The sequence below is a fragment of the Agelaius tricolor genome, unplaced genomic scaffold (assembly GCF_023055355.1).
Source record: "Agelaius tricolor isolate 1412-34295 unplaced genomic scaffold, bAgeTri1.0.p SCAF_9, whole genome shotgun sequence".
Classification (NCBI taxonomy): domain Eukaryota; kingdom Metazoa; phylum Chordata; class Aves; order Passeriformes; family Icteridae; genus Agelaius; species Agelaius tricolor.
The window spans coordinates 4,922,803-4,947,742 of NW_027269269.1; the positions used below are offsets into that span (position 1 = coordinate 4,922,803).

At 42.2% G+C, this 24,940-nt stretch overlaps 1 protein-coding gene across 1 annotated transcript in view; it reads left to right on the forward strand.

Annotated features, from left to right (window-relative positions):
* Nucleotides 1–6,739: 6,739 nt before the first annotated feature.
* XPO4 (exportin 4) overlaps nt 6,740–24,940 on the forward strand; it is an 80,477-nt gene continuing 62,276 nt past the window's right edge. The window contains exon 1 of the mRNA XM_071434092.1: nt 6,740–6,895. Coding sequence (XP_071290193.1) covers nt 6,815–6,895 — 81 coding nt within the window. The 5' untranslated portion in view covers nt 6,740–6,814. The remainder of the gene's footprint in view (nt 6,896–24,940) is intronic.

The following is a 24,940-nucleotide window of genomic DNA, read 5'->3' on the forward strand; positions in this document are numbered from 1 at the left end:
CAACAGGTATTTCTACTACATGCCTCTTCTGTATATGGAACAAAAATAAAGAGAGTCCTGTTGCATATTTCTGCTGCAACTTCAGAAGTTAGCCACCTTCAGATAGCCTGGGTACAGCTAACTACTGGACCTTGCTTTCTCTACTGCAATTGATTCATTACATGGCACACACTTAGGGTGACTGTACAAGGGATTGGTCAGCTGAGCAGTTAGCTTGCTTTCCATGGATTGACTTCAAAATAGGAAATAGCTAGATGGTGAGCCAGCTTGTGAGTACTCAATGATAGTTCTGCTTTCAGGAGGAACACTTTTGAGCAAAAGTTTGTGTCAGACCCCCTTAAGGGAAAACCTCCAAAGTAGTATGGCAGCATTTCCAAACACAAGTAAAACAAGCATGTGTGTGAGTTAAGCTATTGCAGCTTCATTGGCACCTTCTGTGAACTAACACAGATATTTCACCTGTCAGCTTCTCCAGACCCCACTGTTTTGTTACAACACACAAGAGAGAGTCACACATGCAAATTGGGCCCATGGATCCCTTAGTACCAAGGTGGTAAGTCTTACCTAAGGGTATTGCTGAGGAGTTCCACTTAGGTCCTTGCTTTTTATGCAGGATCAGTGACAATTTGACTGTGACTTGTAAGTTATTGAAAGGAAGGAAAAGTCCCCTCTTAAGCAGATGACCTTAGGAATAAACTAAGAGGAGGGAAGCAGGCATCTTTAGAGCAGGGTCAAAACAGAACAATTTCAGAGGAGAGACTAAAGCATCAGTACTCTAGCCTATGCTAATCAAAAATGACTCAGTCTTAAGTGAATGACACTTACACAAAACAAGTGTCTAGAGACAGTAGCCTAAAATACACTGGTGCTACATTGATCCCTTTTGGGTTGGTAAGTTTGCCTTGACAACAGCCTTGAGATGAAAGAGGCAGTAAGCTGTCAGTCTGAGCTGGCATTTGTGTCCTTCAACATAGATACCTGCTGCATGAAGACTTTTAAATGTTTGCTACAGCCAAGTTGAAACAGACTAGCTTAAGCTGTCATCCTACCATCTAGTATACTAGGAAAGTATTCCCAAATATTCCACAAGTCCATGGCAGTGGCAGCACAGAGGCTGTGTGAGGAAAACTTAGTACAAGCTATCACTGATAAACTTCCAAGTGTGAATCATAAGCAACATATTCTGATCAACCAGTCATAAATCCTAAATTTAACTCCAAAGGTCAAAATAGCTAAACTTAGTGACTGTTCTGTTGAGCTCCCCCCTTCTCACACTGCAGTGCTAACCTTGACATGGTGGTTGCCAGACAAGTGGAGTCAGGAGGAAACAGAATGTAAGCAGATACAAACCAAAATACAGCAGGTTTCCTGTAAAACAATTAATGCACTCACTTGCTTTAAACAATGCTTAAGCTCTTACTGTTGCAGCTTCAAATACAGGAATGAGTATCACGAGATGCCAGAAGTCTGTCTGTTCTACTAGCTTACATTTTTTAACTCTACTGACATTTTGCCATCCAGTATCAATCTATTGCAATGCAAGACCTTGCCTGTGAAAAGCCAATTCAAGTGCAAGGTGTGTGCCTCAATTCTTGGGCGGAATATTAGTTTAACATATTGAGTGTGACCCAGTAATTTCTGCGTCTGACATTCTCCTGAATTCTCCCTCTGCAGGCTGCTGCTGTGGTACTCAACTGATGCTTGGCATGTGCAGTGGCTGCTCCTGGCCACTGTGACTCTTCACTGCTCTGACAGTGTCACAAGCTCTGCACACACACAGCTACACAACACACCAATTCTCTATAACCTCATTCTTAGCCCCCGCATCTTTTTCTGTGTAATATGGTTAATAATTGGTTTGAATCTTGCTTCCAGTAAGACCCAGTCTTGCAACATGGAGGTTGCTCATGTAAAGACCCAATATTTTGCCTCTTCCCTGTTAAACTCGTGCATGACACATTGCATTACTTGTCAAATGCCATTCTTAACAAAACTGAGGACTTGAAATTAATTACTTGAATGACTAATCCAGCTTTGCAGCACTGCTTACTGTTGTGTTGTAAGAAATAAACAGAGCAAGTGACCAACAGCACTGGGCAGTGCTAGCAAACTTGCTTACAGTAATTTTGGTAGAAGCTTTTCCTCCAGAGGGGAATTGTGACTTACTGTGCCCAGGTAACTTGACTGAGGCCATTTGTATGGAAGTCTAGCCAGGTTGTCTGAAGGATTTAACCTGAATTGTTTTGAAGCGTCTGGTAAGAGACCTTCTGTGTCACTGGTGATGAGCATCACAGACAACCACAAGTGGAATAGTGAGTACTGGAACCACTACTCTGAACAGACTTAATCTAGGTGCTGATGAAAAAACAGTGATAAGTCAGGAAGTATTGCAGGAATTCATTGCAGAACCTATTTACAATTTATTTACAGAATTTATCGCAGGAATTGTTGCAGGAACCCATGCAGTCAAGGTTAGGAAAAATGAGCCTGGGAAAGGGAGCAAATTGCATGTTCCAGCCAGAGAAAGGAGGTCTAGTGAGAAAAAGAAGTTTAGGCAGAGATCTCTTGAACACTGCTGGAAATCAACCTTAGGAGCATCTAAGGAAATCAAGCACAGAAAAAAAATCAAGATGTATGTCCTGATAGACAGGATAGACAAGATAGAGAGGATGGTTTCTAAAGCTTCTACCTAACCAACGATGAAAGATTAATTCCATGCCAAGCTTGCCACTTGCATGCTTGCAATTGTCATTGTGCTTTTGTACTAGTCATCCATTTCCCTACTGACAGTGATTTCCTTACCTCGTGTAACTCACTGCTCAGCCACTTCTATTTCCTTGCACTAGACTTTGTCAGATGCTCCTGACTACAGCAGATCTTTGCTAGTTTTATTGTATGTGTGCATAGGACTGATTAACACATTCAAAACAAACCCAAATTCATGACTGGTTTGAACAACCAACTGTTGTTTCGTTTTCCTTAATGTTTTAATCTTTAGCCCAAATTGGCACCTTGTGGCTGGTTTCAGCTGTGGGAGAAAACAAGGTAGAAAAGGACTGCTAGAGCAGGAAGCCCAGGCTCCACTACCAACAACACTCTTTCTGGCAATGACTTCAAAAGTTTGAACTATTTTAAGAGGATTAGCACCACAAAAGAGGAAAGCATGGAGGAACAATGTGATGCATCTTTTTTAGCCAACAGCAGAAATAGCTTAGGCATTCACTCTGACAAGATAAATGAACAATCAGCTTTTCTAAGACTAGCCAAGAGAACATTAAGATTGTAATATAGCTGAAAGAAAATGTGACTACTTGAACATGTAATTTTTACTGAAGATTACTCCACTCAGTCCTCCCACTCAAAATGACGATGAGATATACCTGATGATCATATGGTAAAATGCATGATTTTGTCTGCACAAATTATACCACTTGTGAAAGAGAAGTGGATTTAATGAACATACTAAAGTGTGCCCAAATAGGCAAACTTCAGGGCAGAAGAGATAGGTACAGATTGATCAAACCACTATGCCTATTCACAGACTGACAGATGGATCCCGTGGTGTCACACCTTACCTAAAATGGAATAACAACCACAGCAGTATAGACTGAATTCTGACCAAAGCAGGAATCTGGAGGTCCTGGTGGACTGTGACAAGGACAGCATGAGCAGGGCCTCTCCATGAGGATGAATAAGCTGAGGTTGACCACAGGACAGCAGGGCTGTGCTCTCATCTATCAGGGTGCAGGTCCAAAGGATTTGGATAGGACTGGAGTAGTGACAGGTCTTCTTGAGAGTCCAAGACAAGGCAAGATAATGAGTCGTGTCCAGAGTCCAAATAGAAAGTGCAGCCAGAAAGAGTAGAAGACAGAGTAAGAGTAAAGATCCATGCAGGAGAAAGGGTTGGAGACAAGGCTATATATTACACATTGAAGAAGGACAAGTGATGAGCCATGATGAGAGAAGACTGGGCTTGGCACAGGCAAACCTACAGTCCTGCACATGCTGACATCCCAGGTGAGGGTGTCAAGGCAGTTAAGGCCCAGCCACGCACTTTCCTTGGCCTGACAGGAACCAAGCTAAATGTAAGTGAGCAGAACACCACAGTGGTGAGTAAGGCTACCTCTATAGAGACACATTAGGTTGTTTTTACAGGCATGCAGCCAATAGATCAAAAGAACTACCAGTCCTTTTTCCTCAGCACTTGTTACATCACGTCTGGAAAACCACATTGCACTCTGGGGCCCACACTATGAGAAAGAAGTTGACAAATTGCAGTGAGTACAGCTGAGGGCAGTCAAGTTGGCATGGGGGTGGGAACAACTGTGAGGAAAGGCTGAGGGAATTGCATTCAGTCAGAAAAAGCTTGAAAGGGAGCCCAAGAATTTTCTTCTAGTACCTGAGATTGTCAAGAAAATGCATCAACAGTCTCTACTGCGGTGCACAGCAGCAAGACAAGAAGTAACAGACATATGAGGACATTCTGATTTAAGGGGGAAAAGAGGTCACTGTGACACCAATCAAGCATTGACAAGGTTGCCCTGAGAGTTATGCACTCTCCATTCTCTGAGGTTTTCAAGATCCTGCTGAACAAAATCCTAAGCAACTTGATCAGAAGGCTGAAGAAACAGAAGGTGTGTGTAGAGACCTCTTGAGTCCTCCCAACCTGAAGAACACTATTCTATTTCTATTGCTTTCATGGCTATTCAAGTGTGCTGCTAAACACACAAGGCCACAGGAGAATGAAGGACCTTTGAGAATGCTGAAACAGTTGTTGAAGAATCTCGTTTTGATTACAAGCTACAAGTGCAGAAGTACTCTACTGAAGTAGTCCTTTACTGAACAGAGAATTCTTTAAAATAGGTTTTTTTTCATACCTTTCAGGGATTTTTTTGACATTTTCCTCTTTGTACACAAACTTCTAAGTCTTTAGCTCTGGTTTCTCTTCTTTAGAGTAAGACTCATTGTACATTGCAATGTTTGTCCAATAAACACACTCCAGGACTTAAGTGTCTTGTCACACTCTCACTACCTTTGAACTGCTCCATGTCTGACTGTTGTTCAGTTTTCTGTTTGTTGAGCCCTCCTTTCGGGGCAGCCCTGCTGATCTCCCCACATTCTTCAGCTATGAAAATTAACGTTATCCTGAAATGCATGATCTACTTCTACCTCCTAGGTAAACCCCAAAATCAATAATTTACATGGTTCTATTGCTACTTTTAAACTTGTTTAGTAATAAGCACTGCCATGCCCTCTTCAGCATTGAAAGCTGTCATTTCTTAGGAGAAAAATCCTTGCATTTTTCTTTGGAACAGGAAAGATGGATTTCTTGTCATTTCGTTTCCTCAATTCTTTCTTCCACTTTGGCTATTACATTGTATCATCTGCATGGAAACATTGTCCATTGGCACTCAGCAGTGTTGAGCCCACAAGCACTCAACACTGCTATCAGCCGGCTCAGTTAGCTGATAAATTCCAAACCTTGCATAAATTCAGCACTTGAGGTCAGCTAATGCCTCTCCAAGGCTGGGGGAACTATGGCTGGGAGCACCTGGCTCTGCTAAGAGCAGAGCGGTGCAGCGGGTTCAGGGAACACAACAGCTGATGGTGCTCAGTGCTCTGCACTGTGAGGGACGTGCTCTGACCTACACACTGAACACTCCCTGGCAATTGCAGATCTTCCATTTTGGCTGCATCTGAAGGTATCAAAGCTCCAAGTCTGCTCCAGTGTGCAAACTGAAGTGGAAACCATCAGATTTGTTTAAAAGGCCAACTCTTTAACCAAAATGAAATGCCACTGAAGGCATAATCTGAGAGTCCTTTTGCTCCTGTGGCTGTGCAACAGTGTTCTCTTCAACACATCTTTTAGAGGTGACACTGTCTTGTGACTCACAACCAATAACGTGAAGGTGGATTTTTGTGGAAAAAAGTGCATTTTAGAACAGTTTTAAACATCGTTGGGGTTTTTTTTGTTGTTGTTGTTGTTTTAATTTGTTTGTTTTTGGTTTGGTTGGTTTTGTCTGCTGTAAACCAGTTCATTTGTAAAGATGCTGACTGCTCTCTCCCCTCCCCACCACTTTGTAAGCTATATTTTACAAACTCAGCTTCTCATCCCACCACAGATCTGCAAGCACTGCAACGCACAAGAGAGTGCCAGCAACCAGCGCCTGCGGCCGCGCTGGCACCTGAGCTCATTGGGAAGCGCAAGAAGTGCATGGAAATCTCCAGGGAGAGTGCCAAGGGGATGGTGCCAGGCTCTCTTCAGTGGTGCCCAGCGACAGGACGAGGAGCAATGGCCACACTTGACCACAACAAGTTCCACCTCAACACGAGGAAGGACTTCTTTCCATGGAGAGTGGCAGAACACTGGAACCGGCTGCCCAGGGTGGTTGTGGAGCCTCCCTCTCTGGAGACATTCCAAATCCACCTGGACGCGTTCCTGCGCAACCTGCTCCACATGACCCTGCCTTGGCAGGGGGTGTAACCGGTTGATCTCCAGCGGCCCCTTCCACCCCTAACAAACTGCGGGCCGGACAAATGCGACGACCTGGGCCCGGCGGGGAGTGGCGACGACCCCACCCCGCGGCTCGGGAGGTCCCGCCGCGTTCTGCGGGCCGGGCCGGGCCGGGCGGGGCCTGAGGGGCGGGGCGGGCGGAGGGAGGCGCGCGGGGCGGGCGCTGTCCCCGCCCGGCGCTCTCAGCGCTGCGGCGGCGCCGCCGCTTCGCTTCCGCGGCGGGGCCGGGCCGGGCCGGGATTGGCCGCGCGGCCGCCTCGCCCCAGAATGCAGCGCATGGCGCGTCATTGAAGAGAGACCATGATGGCGGCGGCGGCCGCGGCGGCGGGGGGCGCCCCCGAGGTGATCGCCCAGCTGGAGAACGCGGCCAAAGTGCTCATGGTGAGGCGGGCGGCGGCACCGCCGCGCCCGGAGCGCCGCCTCGCCCCCGAAGGGGCGCCCGCGCCGGACCCCTCTCCCCTCCCCGCCTCCGTTCCCGCTGCCCTCGCCCCTCGGGTGCGGAGCTCGGGGCGCAGCCCGCCGGGGCGCGCCGCCTCCGCCGCCCCGTCCCGCTCCCTTCTCGAGCGGGCTCCCTCCCTCCCTTCCTGCCCCTCTGCCGCCGCGCCGGCTCGTCCCTGTGGCTCCGCAGCCGGGGCCGGCCCCGCCGCGCACGCCGCGCCGCTCCTCCATGTGCCGCCCGCTCCCCGTCGCCCCAGGCAGGCTGTGCCGGCTGCCCGCGCCCCCCGCTGCCCGCCCCGCCGGCGGGCTGCCCGTCCCCGAGCCCCCGCACCGCCACCGGCCGCCGCCCTGACCCTCGCCCAAGTTGCCAGCGAGCAACTCTCCCTCCCCTCTCCCGGGGCCGGGGCCCGGGACACCTCCCGCGACGGCGGAGGAGCGGCGGGAGGTCGAGCCCGTCCCCAGCCCAGCGGAGACAGCGAGGCACCCTGGGCAGCGTGGAAGAGGCCTCGGAAGTGGCGCGATCCGGTTCCAGAGTTTTCCTTTGAGTGGAGGGGCACCGAGGAGCCAGAGGCTCACGGTGCAGCCGCGTTGAAGCAAAGCCATTAGTGGTGCTTCGCACTTGATCTGTTTAATTATCAATTAACTGTCCCTGATGTCTGCGTGTTATCTTGTTTTCATAACTGCGTGGAAAAGAAAGCCCATATGGCAAAGATCATAAATGTGATGGAGCTGGATACCGATAGTGACCACAGGTGTTAAAGCATCCTAGGTTTGCATCCTTGTAAAAGACTTGTTTGAATGAAAAGCTCTGTGTTGGCTGTTATAGGTTACAGGTCTTTATTACAGATCTTCTGTACATGTCTAGCTGAAAGCCTTCCCCACAGAATTTGTCTTACCAAAAAGTGCTTCTGACAGAGATAAAGTTTGTAAGGTGTTGCTATTAATGGGATTTCAAAAGAACCAAAGAAATGCTAGTGAAGTTTTTCTGGTATCAATAATTAACCAATGGCCAGAGCCTGAACGATTGTGTTTTAATGTCTCGCTGAAGTAGCCCGAATGTAAAGTGAGAGGTGATCATCTTTAGTCGTGGGTGTCTCATCAAAATATGTGTGTTACTCCTTGCAAGTAAAAGTCTGAAAAACACTGACTGTGTTTCCAAGCAGGGCGGTAAAGATAAGTAGGTTGGCAGCAAGCACTAGTCTTTTTAGAAAAATACTTTACAAAGTATGCCACTAGTGATGTGCTTCAAGCTTTGAGCTGATTTTGATTCGTGCATGCTCTACAAAAGATGTCTGTGTGGATTGTTAGATGTTCTGGTAAGATCTGTGTATCTCTGTTTTACAAATAACACAAATGCAGTAATTACTAGGAGAGTTTGACTTGGTAAGGAAAATCGGTAGAAAGTATTACTGTGTAACAGAACAGGGGTGTGGAACGAAGCTGGTGGTTAAGTAGTTTTCAGTATCAAACCACTAGCATGTGTAGTGGCATCTCCCAAGTCTTGCATCTGTGCTTGAAGACTAAAGGTAATTTGTTGTGGGCATTGTTTCTCTAGCATAGCCTGCTAGCACAGAGAGGGAAAAGCAACTTACTGTGGAGTTGAATTAAATAAAAACTTTAGTACAGTGAAAAGGTGCAGGTCTCTTATGGAAATGTTTGTGATTCTGTTGAAGAATAGTTGCTGAACTTGCTGGTAAAAATACATCTTGAGTCTGCAAGCACGTGGATGTTAGGTAGAAATTCAACAAGGATCCTTTCTCCCTACAGCCTCTGACTGTATGAAACCTGACTTGTTGTGATATTTGGCTTTTTCTTCTTTTATTTCTTTTCCACAGCTGATTTTGGAAGTTTCATAGACAACACTAACCTGAGAAGAACTAGTTAGATGGCTCTTACCGAGGAAGCTGCATGAAACAGAGCTATTCACTAGTGCTATCCGTAAGGGTGAGGACTCAGAACCAGGCTTTAAGCAGGGCTGGCTGTGGAAGAGCTGTGAGAACAGTTTAGGGTTATTGCCCTGTGTTCCTTCTCAGAAATCACTGAGTCTTAGGAGGGATGCAGGAGAGGAATGCAGCTCAGCAGGTGCTTCACGAAGGTGGACATAAGACCCCAGGGACTGAAAGAGTTATGAGCTCTGCTCCTGTTCTGTCTTGTTAGCAACTGTGAAAAAGAGGGGCCTGATTGTGTTTCAGGACTGCACCTGAACAGTGATGATCTGAATTTCATTTAGCCAGGGGCTGCACTGTTTGGTTAAAGGTCCTCTTAGGGATGAGGACAGGAAGTTATCTCTGTGTGGCAGATAGGAGGGGTGAACTGATCAAGCAGCCTGCTGGTATCACTTAGAAAGGTGTTTATGTAAAAATCTGAGGACTTGTGAAGGGTGATGAACCTGCTGCTACTGTTGGAGGTCATGAGTCCGCCACCTTGCAGTGGAGCCTTACCTGAAGCAGTGGAAAGGGCAGAGCTGTGAATGTCTGACAATAGATGGCAGAAGGTTTTAACTGGGCAGGGAGCTGTGGGGGGATTCAGCAAGGTTTTCTTGTGACAGTCTGTCGCAGCTGAGACAGTGGCAATCCTTGCAAAATACGGATGGCTAGGTTTTTAGCCTCACAAAATATGGATGGCTAGGTTTTTAGCCTCGCAAAATATGGATGCATCAAAGGTTTTTAAGCATTTCAAAATACAGAGCAGGGAGTGGTGGAGGTTTACTTGATACTTGTGTTGATTTCAAATAGAAATTCTAAGCCTTGAGAAAAATTGTGGCATGCTAATAAAAAGACCTGAATGTGTTTAATTAACTTTCCTTGAGGATAAGCATGGATTACTGTGAGCTCTCTAAGTCTTTGAGAAGTATTTTCATAATTCTTTTTTCATTGCTCTGGGTTAGTTGAGTTTTCCTTTGAAAAATTGCTTTTTAGATATCAGATAAAAAACGCCCAAGTCCTGATCTCCTAAATTGCTGATCTTTATGGACTTTACAAACCATGGCATGCCACATTTAAAAACTGGAAATGTTCAATCTTTTCTTTCACCAAGCTCTTCTACAGCTGTATGGAAATGCTTTTCCCTTGTTACCAGTAATGCCTTTCAACAGGTTCAAGGTAGCTCATATTCAAAAGGCTTAATTTGAGAAAGGATTGGAATTTGTCAATTTAAATTGATAAATTGTAATAAAAGATGAAACTTATCTTGTCATTAGCTGCCAAGTATGATTTTGAAGGCTGGTGCTGTGACTATTTTCTTGAATGTGCGTAAAAGTATTTAAGGTACAAAAATTGAGTGTGTAATTCTTTTCTAGTAAAGGTGCATGGTGTTCACCTGAAGTAAGATCCCCATTAATCCTTTGATGTGAAGTTTCTCAGTGCCACAGGCTAGTATCAATGTTTGGCCTGTATGACTTTGGCTTGGTAAAGACCATACACCAACATCTGTATGACCTAATTTAATTTACTCCTCCTCTATTTCCTACTGGCATGGTGTCCCCTGACCATGTATCTCCTATCTATTATGTTCTGTTTAGCTCAGGTGGTAATTAATGACAAATTTAATTAGTACTAGTTAAGCACTGTTTTAATAGCTGTCTTCATGGATTAGAGAAGGCATAGGTTATATTATTAAGGAAAGAAATGTAAATTTCATCCCAGACATGAGAGGATGAAGTAGGAAACATGCCTAACACCACTTAGTTATTGCTGAAAGTTTATTAAAGCAGGTTGAAATTTTCTAGCATATGGTATTCTCAGACACCTAAATGTAAATTCACAGGTTATTATTTGTTCACCCCACCTCCTTCCAAAAAGAGGTACTCTGTTCTTACCTGCAGCTCTGCTTTCTCCCTTGTGACCCTGTGCAGAAGATATTGATGAGATGACATAGGAATTAAACAAGGGAATGGATTTTTGTCAGGTTAGCAAGATGTATTGGCTATCTGTGCAGCCATTTAGGTTGCAGGGCTAGCACAGGGGCACTGAAATTAGATTGTTGGACACGTACAGAGCTGGTCTGCCCCTGCTACTGGTGAGTTGTCAGGTTGGCTCAAGTGTGTAATATACCTCCGCAGTACAATTTACTTGCTAACTCTGACTCTCCTGATATTAGAAATGCCAGACTTCACTTAGAGCTGCATACTGAAAAGAGAAGAGGTTACAAGTTTCAGAAGGGAACATTCCAGCTGGAGAGAAGACAAAAAAAAATCACATTAAATGTGATTGGTGAAGGCAGTGGAGCAGGCTGTGTAGGGAGGCTGTAGGATCTCCTGTCTTTGGAGATATTTAATACTTGACTGAACAAGTCCCTGAACAACCTGATCTAACTTTGAAATTAGTTCTTTTTTGGGCAGGGGGTTGAGCAAAGTAGGTTCAGAGGTCTTTGTTAGGCTATTCTGTGTGGTGTGGCTCTTGGAAAGCTCAAAGAACATTTGGGTAAAGGCAGCAACTAACAGAATGAGAGGACACAGTCTTAAGCTGCAGCAAGGGAAATATAGGTTGGATATTAGGGAAAATATTTTTACAGAAAGAGTGATCAAGTACTGGAATTGTCTGCCTGGGAAGGTGGTGGAGTCACCATCCCTGGATGTGTTTGATAAAAAGACTGGATGTAGCACTCAGTGCCATGGTTTAGTTGAGGTGCTAGGGCATGGATTGGACTCAGTGATCTTGAAGGTCTCTTCCAACCTTGTGATTCTGTGATTTTGCAGAATTCCATTCTTTACAAATTTGTAAATGTTCTGTTTTGACTGTGGTCTGTTTCAAATGGTAGGTGTTGGGTGTGTGTGTGGGGTGATGTGGATTCTCACATCACCACCTTCTCAGGATACCACTTAGTTTGTGATTTATCCTGCTATTCTAAGGCAGATTTCAGGCTAAAGTTGGGTGGTCTGACAGTGGTCCTAGAAACTTCACTTTCAGATGTTCAAATAAGCTTACAGAATAAGAACATAAGGGAGCATGTTAGTAGGATCAGATTGTTTATACCATCAAACTTGGCAGTTTTTACGGTTGGCTCTTTTTGACCTACCTTTTGTGGAGATCAGGCCTGTTGTGGTAAGTGTATGAAATTGTCAGGAAATAAACCCCCTTGCCTTCCAGCTAGTCCTCAGAGATCAGAGGGGCTGGGTGCAGACAGGCTTAATTTCTCATTTATAACCACTTAGGCACTAAAGTCCAGTCACTTTGAATAAGAACTTTCATAGTTGTGGAATAATGAATAGTCTGTTTTATTGAAGCAGCAGATTGTAGGTTCTTGTTAGATTGCTGATAACTGCACTAGACCTACAAAATATAAATGCATAGCTCTGTGCACAAGTCTTCCCAGGTAAGCTCTAAGGCAGTTAGAGAAACAAATCTTACCACAGAGTTGTGCCTGCCTTGGGGAGAGGAGCAAACCCATTGACTTGTCTGTAGAATGGGGTTGATTCTTGTCCATCCATAGTGAAGGACTTTGAATACTGGTTTTATACTTCTTGGACAAATGGATGAATGACTGCAGTTAAAAATCATTGGCTGCCTGTTGCTGCCATCATAGATGTAGGGTGGGGGAATATCTGTTTTCTTATTTTCATATTGGTAGGTGTGGCTTTTAATATATAAACAAGGGCTGAATGAGGGTCTTTGGTTACCTTCATAAAACTGAGCTACCTATCTTGTGGCTGGAAAAGACAGCACAGAAGTGTGGTACCTCAGTGTGTTCCTCCACAGGGCTGAGGCAGCAGTGGTGGCCCTCTGACCTTCACCAGGTCTTTATTCCCATCATTGTCTCCTCAGAGGAACAGATCTAAACCAAGGCTTGTTGTGCACAGTGAAGGGCCAGTGAGGCTGAGGGCTGGCACAGAGACCTGGATGCTTCAGCACTTTACTGAGATAACACTGGGCTCTGGGGCCTCTGCTTCAGCCCAGGCAACATTCAGTTGTTAAGCCTTGCTCAAGCCCAGGCACAAGATGAGCAAGTGGCCCAGCTTGTGGTTTTGCTCAATCAGCCTCATCAATTCTCCATTATCTCACATCTTGACATAAACAGCCAGCCTGTTCTCCACAGAGGCCATGACAATCCTTATTCCACAAGGAAGTTCAGTTTCTTGTTGCAATATGTCTTCATTGTGAGGCAATTTTTCAGACTCTGTAGCATGGCTCATAGTAAGGGTGAAAGGGAGAGATGGAGTAGCTCTGCTTTTGTTATGGCAGGTTGCCTGTTGGAAGAAGTCAGACAAATGAATCATTCCAATGCTGAGAAGATTTGGAAAGTCCTCCAAGCTGTCACCCATGAAACAAGCAGGATGTGTGCTATATTATGGCTAGAATTGAGAAAATTTCTGCTCAGATGGGTTTTTTCTGGTGGGTGCCTGTAGCTGCTGATTTAGAGAGGTCTGAAAGGTAAAGATGATTCTTTTACTAGTGGACACTTCACATTATTTGAATTAGCAATTTCAAAAGTTTGAGGTGTTGTCATTGTTTTTTGCCCACAAATGGGTCCAGTTACTTTTGGAATGCCTTTTTTTTCTTCTAGTTTTTATATATATTATTTAGTCTTTATACATATATATAATATGCTTTTCTGAGTGTAATGAGGTTTACAAATATTTTTAGAAAAAACCAATATAGTTCTTTGAGTGAAGCCTGCTGGTTCATAATTTTATTCATTCTGAAATTATGGGAAATAACTATAATATGTTCTGATTTTTCTTCCACGGTATCCATTGTGATTTTGTATAATTCTCTATCTTATTTCATCCTCCAGTCATCTCTTAGCTAAACTGAAGGGTCTTGTCATTTTGTCATATGGGATGTTCCCCCATACATCAGATCATCCCTCTGTATTTTTTTAGATTTATGATACTGTTTTTGAATGAACTGACCAGAATTCTGTGATGTAGGTACTTGAGGATTTTAGATGTTTGTAAATTTTTTATATTCTTCTGTATTCCTTTCCTAATAGTACTAAACATTGTACTTTTCTTAATTGCTTCAGAGCAGCAAGGTGATGTTTTCAGAGAACCATACCCAAGTTGTTCAGATAATTTTTCAGAACAGTACTAAATAACTTAAGAGTCCATGATATATATGCATATCTTTTTCTTCTTTTGCTTAAGAGCTGGTATGGTTGGTGCATTTTACAGGCACATAGTTCAGATTACAGCCTGGGAGATAAATGTGCATGCTGTGTGCACCATGCTAGTGAAACTCTTTACTGGGAGCCAAGACCAAATGTGCATGGAGCTTATCTGTACTAAAGTGAAGAGCTGAGATTAGAGAAGTGAGAACTGATAGAAATTCTGATATCTTTGAAAAGTAAACATTGTGTTTGATGAAATTAAAATCTAGTGAAATGGGATTATGCATGCTTAAAGTTTATTTCCCCTGACTGTTTCACAGTCTTTTTGAATCAATATGTTTCACACCCATTTGACATGTCACCATTGCATTGGCATATTTCTATGTTTTGTTCTGAGTAATCAATGTAAATACTGTGTGCTTGCTTCTACATTCATCTGCTGGGGAGCTTCATTAGTCCATAACTCCATCTGGATTATTCTTCTTCAGGCATTACCTACTGCTGTTTTCCCTTTAACCTGCTTCCTAAGAGTCTTATCGTTGTTATGCTAATCTGTGTTCATTAGTTAATTAACAGCTTTCCCTATGGAGAGGTGGCAGAAATCCTCCTGATTATTAAGTTGAGCTGATCCTGTCACAAGCAGATAAGTAAAATACTCCTTTTCATCAGTTTCTGACAGTGTTTTGATTCTAAAAAGTCTGAATTAGGTGTACATAAGATCTCTGCAATTTTGATGTGTAGTGGGGTGTATGAGTGGCATAAACCCACATATGTGCTGGGAGATGTGGCATACAAGGGGAAGTGTCAGATCTGAGCTGTAGGAGATGTTGGTCCTTTGGACTTTGAAGTCCAAAACATCTTGTTAAACAGGGAGTAGTTGTTTAGATAGGGATTTTAGGGAATGAAGGAAAACTGACAAGAGGATATACTTTAAATAGTCCCTCTTCTTCCCCTTTCCCATTTTCCAAAAAAGGAAAACCCCAAACTTTCCTACTTCAGAGACATGATGAGTGGCTGCTGTACAGTGCTGTGTTTGGCTCTGCCAAAACGTAGGATAATAGCACACCCACCTGAGTGGTTGCGTAGTGAGCCAGATTGGGTAGTGAATTCAGAGAGAAAGGTGTCTTTTAATTAAAGTAATTTTCACTGTGTTGCATTAGAGACAATTGTACTATCTTGACTGAGATGAGAGAGCTTGCCTATGCTCCTTGAAGAAATTTGGTCAAATTATGTTGTTAAACTACTTAGGAAATAGCATATAGAATTCTCTTTCTTTTCAAATCAAAACTGATTTTATTTTTTATAGAAAATACATTAAAAAGTTATTTAAGTTAATGTAGGAGCAAGTGAATAATGGGTTTTGCTTTTGTTACTTTGTAAGTCAGATAAGTTGGTTTAGTGGTGCCTACCAAATTCAAAATTTACAGAACTACAAAAGTGAATATGAAGAAAGGCTAAAGGTATATCATGATTTGTGCTGAAATTATGAATTTCACTCTGTTGTCATTCAGGCCAGCTGTTTTATGTGCAGCTGTGCAAAATGCTAGAGGCACAGCTGTGGTAGTGTTGGAAATTTGCCTTATGCCAGGGTCTCTTGAAGGCTTTGTATAATTAATCTGTGGCTGTGAAATCAGTGAAGTGCAGAAAGGTGTCTTGCCATGGAATTTTACAGTTTATGATGGCGGGCTCTGGGATTTCAAAAGCTTGGCTAAGGTGAAGAACATCTGCAGTCCCAGGCTTCTAAGTGTGATGTAGGCTATATTTTCACAGGAGCTTAAACCAGCCTAACACTGAGTGGCAGAGAAAAAACATTACTTGTCTTTTTGCTGGATTGATTATCTGCTAGGTTAGTGAGCTGGACTGGCTGTCAGAAGGACTTGCCAGTTGCCAAAGCTAGCACAGGATAATAATATGTGTCTAGGAGCGGAGAGGAATTAACATGGCTGCAAGGAATGGAAGATCTCCAAGCACCACAGCCTTGGAGCTCTGGAGAGGCAGCCCCTCTTCGTTACTGTCAGCTTAGACTAGAATCCTGTTGTAATGATGGAAAATAATAAAACCAACATCCTTCACAAGTCTATTTTGAAATTGCTCATTTGAAGAGCTGCAGAAAAGCCACGTGGTATTGCATTGGAGTGAGTGGTATGTTCCTCAACTTTTTGTATTTCAGGTCTTTTGAAAATGCATAATTTGATAGATTTTAAGGCCCAAGGAAGTGATTGAGCCATGTTCTAGCCCTTCTTCAGAGCTGCTTTGGAAGGACCTTGAATTTTACTCTTTGACATCACAAGTAAATATCCTGGCTGCATAGGTTTTTGCTCCAACAGTGTGTGAAGGAGGGCAGGGGCAGTTTGCAGAATTCAAAAAATGTGTTGCAGCATCATTAACACAGAGTGTGCAAATGCAGTGCCTGTGTGTACTCCAGAGGCTGGTGCATTGACTTGTGCCACAGAACATCTGTGGCTCTGGGACTAAAGCATTGGTCTGCATGAAGAACAGTGGTGCAGTTGGATGACAACCAATGCTCAGTTGTACCATCCTTTATTACTGTGAAACAATGTTCCAACTAGCATTAATTGTGGCACTAGTGATGGTGTGCAAGCAGTACCAGGGCTAATAAGCAGCAGAAACAATTATACAAGCACAAACCATGCTGGCTCATTGATGAGTTACAGCAGAACTGCCACCTGTGTCTTGTGGCAGCACAAGAGGAGTCATATCTCTGTGCACTGCCTGTCTGGGCATGGGTGGAAGGTGTCCAAACTGGTGATGTGGGGTTAAGTGTCATCCTCTCACTAGTGTCATCATCTACATGTGTCACTTCTCTGCCTTGGGCAACCAGCAAAGGTTCTTCTCCTTTTGATTATTTTGTTTGGTTCTGCAAATAGGTGGTGTTCAAGGTTTTGTTGTGAACTTCCCCAAAACTGATCTGCCACACCTTGGTCTTGTATTGGTGGTCCTGGCATTCACATGGTCCCTTAAGTCAGTCACTCACTCATCTTACCATAACTTCACATGGTTTCTGTTGGTGCTGGCAGACCCTGCCTGCTTGCTCTGGGTTTCACTTTGCAGCTCAGTTGGTTTCCTCTTATGTTACACCCCTCATCTAAAAGTCACATTTTACATGTTTGTCACTGGTAGATTTCATGAGGCCATCTCCACAGCATCTCTATGTATATGTGTATGCAGGAACTGGAGATCCCCAAGTGGCAGCCTGTGTCTTTGTTGCACAGCACTGCAGCCCTGTGGGGGAGAAGGAATATGTTCCCCCTGTGCAGCTAGCTGCTGGTTTGATTCTAGGTGCCTTAAAGGTGAATTGTGTGTTGTTGAAGCCGTGGCTGAAAAGTGTTATGTTAACCTTCACTCATCTTAGGTCCAAAGAGAGCTTTGCGTTTTTTCTACGTCATAATTTTGTTTTAGTTTTTGTTTTGTTTTTCATTAAGGTCTTAACTGTTCTCATTTAGTTTAGCTTTTTCATCTCTTGGGCCACTGGCATCTACTGTTTATTTTGCTAATAATGTTGCTGCTGTTTGACTTCTCTTTCAGCCATGGTCTTGATAGCTTCCCAGGTGGCTACACCTTGCATTGTTATTGAGGAAATGTGCAAATAAGTTTACAAAACAGGTGCACTCCTTTCTGGTGAAAAGAGTATGAATAGTGCTTTCCTCACCTGTCAACAGCAAGCACCAAAGCCCAAGCACAAAAACAAATGTGCTTCTTCCTGAGAGAATTAGGGAGGGTAAGCTGCAAACCCTTTATTTTGTGAGGTTGTTTTAAGTGGGATTAGGAACAGATGTTGGGTAGCTTCAGAATAATGAATTGTTTAGTGGGAATATATAAATATTAAATTCTAATATCAAGAGAAATAACAATATTGTTTCTGGAGCTAGTCTTCTGTTCATTTTACTGTAATATTCCCTCTAAGAGGGCTGAGAATAAAATGTATGATTATGACCACATTTCTTCATGATCATTTTTTCAGTGGAGCCTGAATGTGTGGAGCCCTTTGACTGTTCAGAACTTGAGACTTGGCTCATTTGTGCAGGTTTCTTAGTGTGAGCTCAGGCACTCACTTTAAGGGAGTCCTAAAAATTGCATCTTCTAAATGAAATCCCAAAACATTTCTGTAGGGATTAAAAAAACCCCAACTTTATCATAGAAAACTCATGTTTAGAAGAGGTTTTCTCAAAATATGTGTCATGTGTCTGCTCCTGTATATCAAAGGATGAATACAGACATGTGTAACTTCTTCAGTATCATGGTTCAGGCTGTATTTGCAAGAGTGGAACAAAGTGGGAAAACAAGGTAAAAGTAGAAGACATCTTACTGTCTCAAGTATGTACAAATCTAGATGGATTTTCGCTGTTTCCCAGTATGGGCAAACTTGGGAAGAACCTTTTTCAAGGTGTGTTCAGTGAAAGTTCGTAATTTTTCCTGGGTTTGAGCAAAAGATGTTATTCTCTTCAAAAAATTAATTTCAATTTCACAAATTCTCTTGACTTTCTTATCTTCCACCTAATGCAGGTTATGAACTTCTTCCTCTGGCCTCTATTCTGCTCCTCTTTTTTGCTAAACCTTGATTTCTTGTCTGTACCTTGTATCTGTCTGTATCTTATTCTGTTTTCTTACATGATTCAAATATTGTACTTTGTGTGTGTTTTGACTTGTGTGTGTAAGTTTTCATTAGTGCCCTAACAGTTAAAAGCCATTAATAAAGGCAGGGGGGGTTTTAGGCCATGCCATTTTGAAAGTACAGTAAACCAAAGGAGTTTTCCACATCAAATATAGATGCAATTTAAAAACTTCCTTACCTTGCTTTTAATCAACTCTTACTAAATAACTATGATAGGACAAAATGGTTTTGACATTTTAACAAGATTGATGGTGGAGGAAGTGCTAAACTGAATTTTGGCAGGGAAACTGGCTGCCCTGTGTGCCTGCCTTTCTTCATTAGCTTGGTGGGAGGAAATGCCCTTTTGATAGGAGTCAAAGCCTAAACGCTCAGAAATCAAAATTTATTACTATCTCAGTTTAAATATTTTATGTAGTGATGGCTTTTGCCTTGTGTTTTGGGGTCTGAGGTGAATGGGGGTTACCCCTGTGATGTCTCAATCCACTGCACGTGCTCACTGTAGAAGGCTACATGTAAGTAAAAGTAATGCCACCCTTAAAGCAATGGCTGGTTATAGCTGTTCTTTCAGAAAGTATAATTTGAAATTGGATGATAGGAAAAAAAAGGATAGTATAAGACACTTTTTCACACACAGTATGAAAGTTTCTTTTGCAGAAGGAGAGCAGATGCTGACTGTAGTTGATGTATAGTGAGCCTGATAAATGGGTATATTGTGTACATCTCAAGTTATGAACTTTAGAAACTGAGTATTGCCATTACCAGCGTTATTATGATCTCCTGTCTAGTAGAAGAGTGATCACAATGATTCTTTCTTTACTTCAATCTTTCTATTGAAATTCACTGTGTACTATCCTGGCACATTTTTTAAGTGGTATCTGTGCTGTCTTATAGGCACAGAAATGAGCCATACAGAGGTAAGCCACTTGAATCATATGATTGAGTTGCAATTAGGATTTTAGAGGCTGTGGATAGGCTAGGATCCTATCTCTTGCTGGAGAACCAGGTCCTGCCAGGGGATAGTCTACCCTGGAGTGAGGACTGTGGTGTGTGTTGGTGCTGGGACTCCTTTCCACCTATTACCCATGTGTCTTCCATGCCTCCTTGTGGGGAAAGAGATAAGCAGCTGGAGTTGGTGGGAGCTGAGGGAGAAATTTGGTTCATTTCCACCAACTCTTCTTTCTTGCTTCAGGATGAGGAGGCCATGGTCACCCCAGTTCCAGGAGATGGTCAGGTTGCCAAATTTGCTATCATTCAGAATTTAAGGCCAGCCACCACCAGCCCTGTGATACCCGAGGAGTAGCTAGAATGCATGGGGGGTTATTTTCTGCTGAATCTCCCATCTCTTAATAGGAAGATTTTGAAATGAATGAATGAAAGGAAATGAGAAGAAACAGGAGAGCAGGGCTTGAGGTTTGAATACAGTTGTTGTAAGGGCACTTTGACTTTTTGTATCCTTTAGTAACATATTTTTAGGATTCCTGTGCTACTACAGTTGTGATGTGCCATTTTTACAGAAGTCAAAGTGGGTTGATTTCATTTGTTAACATTAAATGCTTTTAAAAGGTTTGGGTTTGGAACATTGAGGTTTTCTGTAACATTTCCGTGTAGTTGGGGTGTTTTTCTTATTTTTGTCCTCTTACACAGTGAGTCACATTTTCTGCCTTGCTTGAGCTTTCTCTGGCATACATGGATTGACTTCTTGTTGCTTTGTTGGATCTTACTGGCTGCAAGGGACCATGTGGATTTTCCCATTGCCATCAGTCAGTCAGATGTTTTAGAAAAGTTATTTTGCCAAACAGAACTGCAGGTCAGACCTCATTTGTGCTTTGAAATGTTAGAATAGTGAATGTAGAGATTAGAAAATAAATAACATTTAATTTAAGGGTCTGAATTGTAGCCTCATGTCAGTATTCATCTTCTCACTGTCAACAGCCAGACTACTGTAGGCTAAATATCTATTATGGGATATTTCTCAGATTTAGCTGTGTTGTGCACATAAATGAAGGGTAATTTCAGTGGAGAGCCTGTAATAGTCTATATTTGTGGATCAAATTGTTAGTAGAAAAGTAAAATCTCAGTAGTGTTTGTTGCTTGCCTTGGAGAGAAGTCTTATCTCAGAAAATATTTTTTTATTGATGGTAATGATTTACTTGGGCTCTTTAATCCATTAATGTGTATATATATATATAGTATCTTATACAAGAACATTACTAAACTGAGAATAGCTCTTATTACAAACTACAATTTGTCTCCTGATTTACTTGCAAAAGACTTAATAACATATTTCAGCTTCAGAATATAAAGCAAAAGTCGATGAGGAAAAAATAAGTCTTTTTTCCCTATTGTTAAATTTCTGCATGAAAGCAAGATGTGAGTGAGTAGGTGTGTAGGAGGCAATTCCTCCAGCAGTCACACATTTGTTCCAAATATATACTGAAAAATACTGGGCACTCTGGGGTTTAAATAATTCAAGTCATAATTACTTTTGGAGAAGACTTTTTTATCAAAGGAAGTTTTTGTTCAGAAAGTCTTAAATCTTCACCATGTTTCTCTAGTGCAGTTCTGGTTGGAAGTTATTTATTGCATCTTTCTTACCAATCTTCACAAATAATCTTGAGGATCTTTTGAATTGGAGACTGAGTCACTGCTGTAATTTAAATGATTATTCAAAATAGTAAGTGTAAAGGAAGTCATTGGAACGTAGTTGGAGATGTGTTTTGTGCCAGCTGAGTTTTCTGTAGTAACTGTTACTCAAAGCTAGGCAGTCATGTTGTGACTGATCTGACTGGGACAGCAGAAGCTGTTGTTGTTATCAGTTGTCTTAAATTCCTTCTGGCCTTGTGCCCAAAGCTGGAACGTCTGATCTACTTGTAAAGCAGTTGCAGAGCTGAGCATCTTCGTTTAGCCTGAATTGTTAGATGCTTGTGGCATCTGCTTCATGAGAGAACAAGACATCCTTGCATCATTAGGTATCAGTGTCTGCTAGAGAAGTAAGAGTGAATATGTAAGAACAAAAGTGTGGCTAATTGTCCAGTTCTCTGTGCCTGACCTCTACATTTAATCTCTTCAATTAGCTACTTTCATAAGACAAGTGACAGTTTTTGAGTGTGCTGTGATATATTGTAGGGAAAAAAGCTTATTTGAAACACTTGAAAAGTGTTACTGCTAAAACTGGAACGGAAACTTGTTATGGCTTGACTTCACAGAAGTCAGGGTAATCCAGTCTTGGGGCATGTTGCTTGATATGACTTTGGTAGAGTTACACTTGGAAATCTCCTTATTCTGAGTCTGATTCTTTTGTATAAATTGCTTATACAGCAGAACTATTTTGGGGAGTAATTATTTCAAGGTATTTTTGTTATTTAAGATATAGAAATCTGGTTTTAGTGGGTTTTGCTCGTCTTGGTAGAGGAGTACATTAATTTAAAATTGAATGACTTTTGATTATTTAGTTATGTTGCAGCTGTAACAATTGCTTATATGGGTGGAGTAATATATTTAGCTGTCCTAAATGCAGTATGTGTACTAGTTAAAAATTATTGCTTGCCCTCGTGTTGTTTTCTCCCTTTTTTTCTTTTTTTCCTTCTTTTTTTGGCCTGTACTCCTCAGCTATGTTATCACCATCACATAGTGTTCCCCTGCACATGGTTCTCAAGTTCACTCATGATCTTTCTCCTTTGCATATGCCTCACTATAACTTGGCTTCCCTGCCTGCTGGGACATGTTGGCAAACCATCTGGACTTCCTTTATTCCCTGCTTTTCTGAGCATGTCTTGCCTGATGGTGGCTGTCAGCAAAGTCCAGACCCAGCAGTGCCATTGCCATCTGTGGTGGCTTTTGCTTATCCTTGTATATTGACAGAGATCTGCTTCCTAAGCTCTTCCCCCTGGGTTTCCCAGGCTCTCTGCAGCACAGAGTCTAGACACCATTCTGAAGAGCAAGAAAGTATTGAACTGGGTTTTCATAAGCCAAGAGTGGCCCACAGACCAGAGTTTGGGAACAGTTTTATTGTACCTTTTGACTGCAAGAAAGGCATAATTCCCCTACATATTTGGAAGCTCAGTTTGGAGAGTTTGTGGTGAATTTTATGAAGTCACACTTCAGTAGAAGTATCAGATTTTTGTTTCTGCTCTTGTCAAGTTTGTAATGTACTTCACTTGCAGACATAAACATTGCCCTTGGCAAGAAGGGCTCCTACTTGGCTTTAGTGCTAGCAGGTACAAGCAATTAGATTTTTTTTTTTTTTAACCAAGAAAATTCTCTTAGTAGGCGTGTTTGCCTTTCCATAATCCTCCTAGTGTTTAGGCTGTGCTGTTCATAGGGGACCTTTTTGGTAGGTGGGAATACTGTGGGTGTCAGCCTAAAACACTCCAGTGTACTCTCTCTGTGTTCTCCCAAGGAGTGAAGTCTGGAGGAGTGCGTGAGTGTTCTTTGTGACATGCTAATTTGCAGATTTCCCCCAGTGTAATTGTAGGAAGATGCTGACTTTGGTTGTATTCAGTGCAGTTTTGCCACAGCAAAAGCGGAAAATCAAATTTTGACTTGGCAAGTTTTTTTTTCCTGCAAGGAATGAACACTGCTCTTTCCATCCTTAGTTATGTTTATATTTGATTGTGGCCAGGATTTTTCTTAGCAAAATTTTGATGCAGAAGTGCTGGCTAACTAATATTTAAATAAAAAACTACTCCGTTATTGATTTTCAGAATAATGTTGTCACTTGACTGGTAGAAGTTGTTACTTCTAAGATACTATCAGTGTCTTAAGTAAGCAATAAGTAAAAAATTCTCTGGACTGATATTAGAAGAAACTACTAAACAATGAACTTCAACAAGGTGTTGAAGGTATTGAAGAGGTCAAGATTCATAGTCAGAAGCCAATTCAGTCTTTTTTTATTGGCCTTGTAAGAAGATAGAATTTTTTTACAGTGAGGGTGGTGAAGCAGTGGCAATTGTTGCCCAGAGAAGTTGTGGATGCCCCATCCCTGGAAATGTTGAAGGCCAAATTGGATGGGGCTCTGAGTACCCTGGTTGGGTGGAAGGTGAAAGTGTCTCTGCCCATGGTAGGGGGTTGGACTAGATGGCCTTTAAATGTCCCTTCCAACCATTATGTGATTCTGCAATTCTATTCTGTGATCTAAAACCACTAAGAAAATAATGTAACTTCTAATATATGACCAAAAAAGTTGTATTTTGTATATCTGTGATGATTTACATGAAACTGCCTGAACAGAATCACTTGGGAGGGTGGAATTTGATGCATTTTTTTTTTTTAAGCAAAAGGTGTTTTCAGATAAGAGGAAGGAGCTAAAAAAGCAGACTTCTCATGTGGATGTGGTGTTACTGCTTCAGCCAGTTAGTGGCAAATACAGAGTGACTTCAGCTTTAGTCTTAATGAATAGCTTGTATTTGCAACCTGTTTGCTTCCTTTCTATCTCTTTGTATCTATTCTTTGTATCTATTACTTTAACTTCTTGGCACTTTCCATCCTGGCAAGTAAGTCATAATTACACTATATTTTTAAAACATGTGTTACTGAGGTAGGAAATGCTTGTATAAAGCAGGTGTTTCTAAATACACATGTGTAGGTTCAGTTCCTCCGTATACATCTAACTACTCCTATTGAAAATAAAAGAAAATGCCAAAGCCCTTATTCTTCCTTCATGTACATCAACAGATGTTTCCTAGTGGTGTGTGTACTTTCCCTGGCAGTTGGTCCCCTTTCTTTCTTAGGAGTTGTCCAGGCTTTCAGCTAAGTTTAGCAGTCTTGCAAGTGTTAGTGCTAGTCTGCTACAGTGTCTCTAATCTTCTCTTTTTTCAGTTTCCTTTTCCTTTGAGTGGATAGCTGCCGTTTGAAACAGTAGTCCTGCTGGATCCTTTTTGTGGGCACTGCTGCTTATGGTCCTTTTCTGTATCCAGACAGCTTTGGTAGTTGAAAGGTTGTAATTTTATTCATAATGCTGTGTCTCATAGGAACTTTCTTCTTATGGGGCAGTAGTTTGTTATGCTAAAATCAGAAGGATGATCATTGTCCAGGAGAAGCTTTTATAGGTAACTTGCAGGACAAAAGAGAGCACAGATGGTTAGAGGTAATGTCAGACAGTACAGAAAGGAAAGTGATGTAGCTGCAAATGGTTTCAGCATGCCAAAAGAACCTGCTCATTACCTTAGTGTGTTTTAATTCCTTGTAAGTTGGATAGTAGAGAAGAGTTTGAAGGAGACAATTAGAAAGAACACAGTGAATGAGCGTGCTCTAGGGGACTTTGCAAACATGATGAATATGAGGGCATGTTTCTAACCCTATTGTGCCAA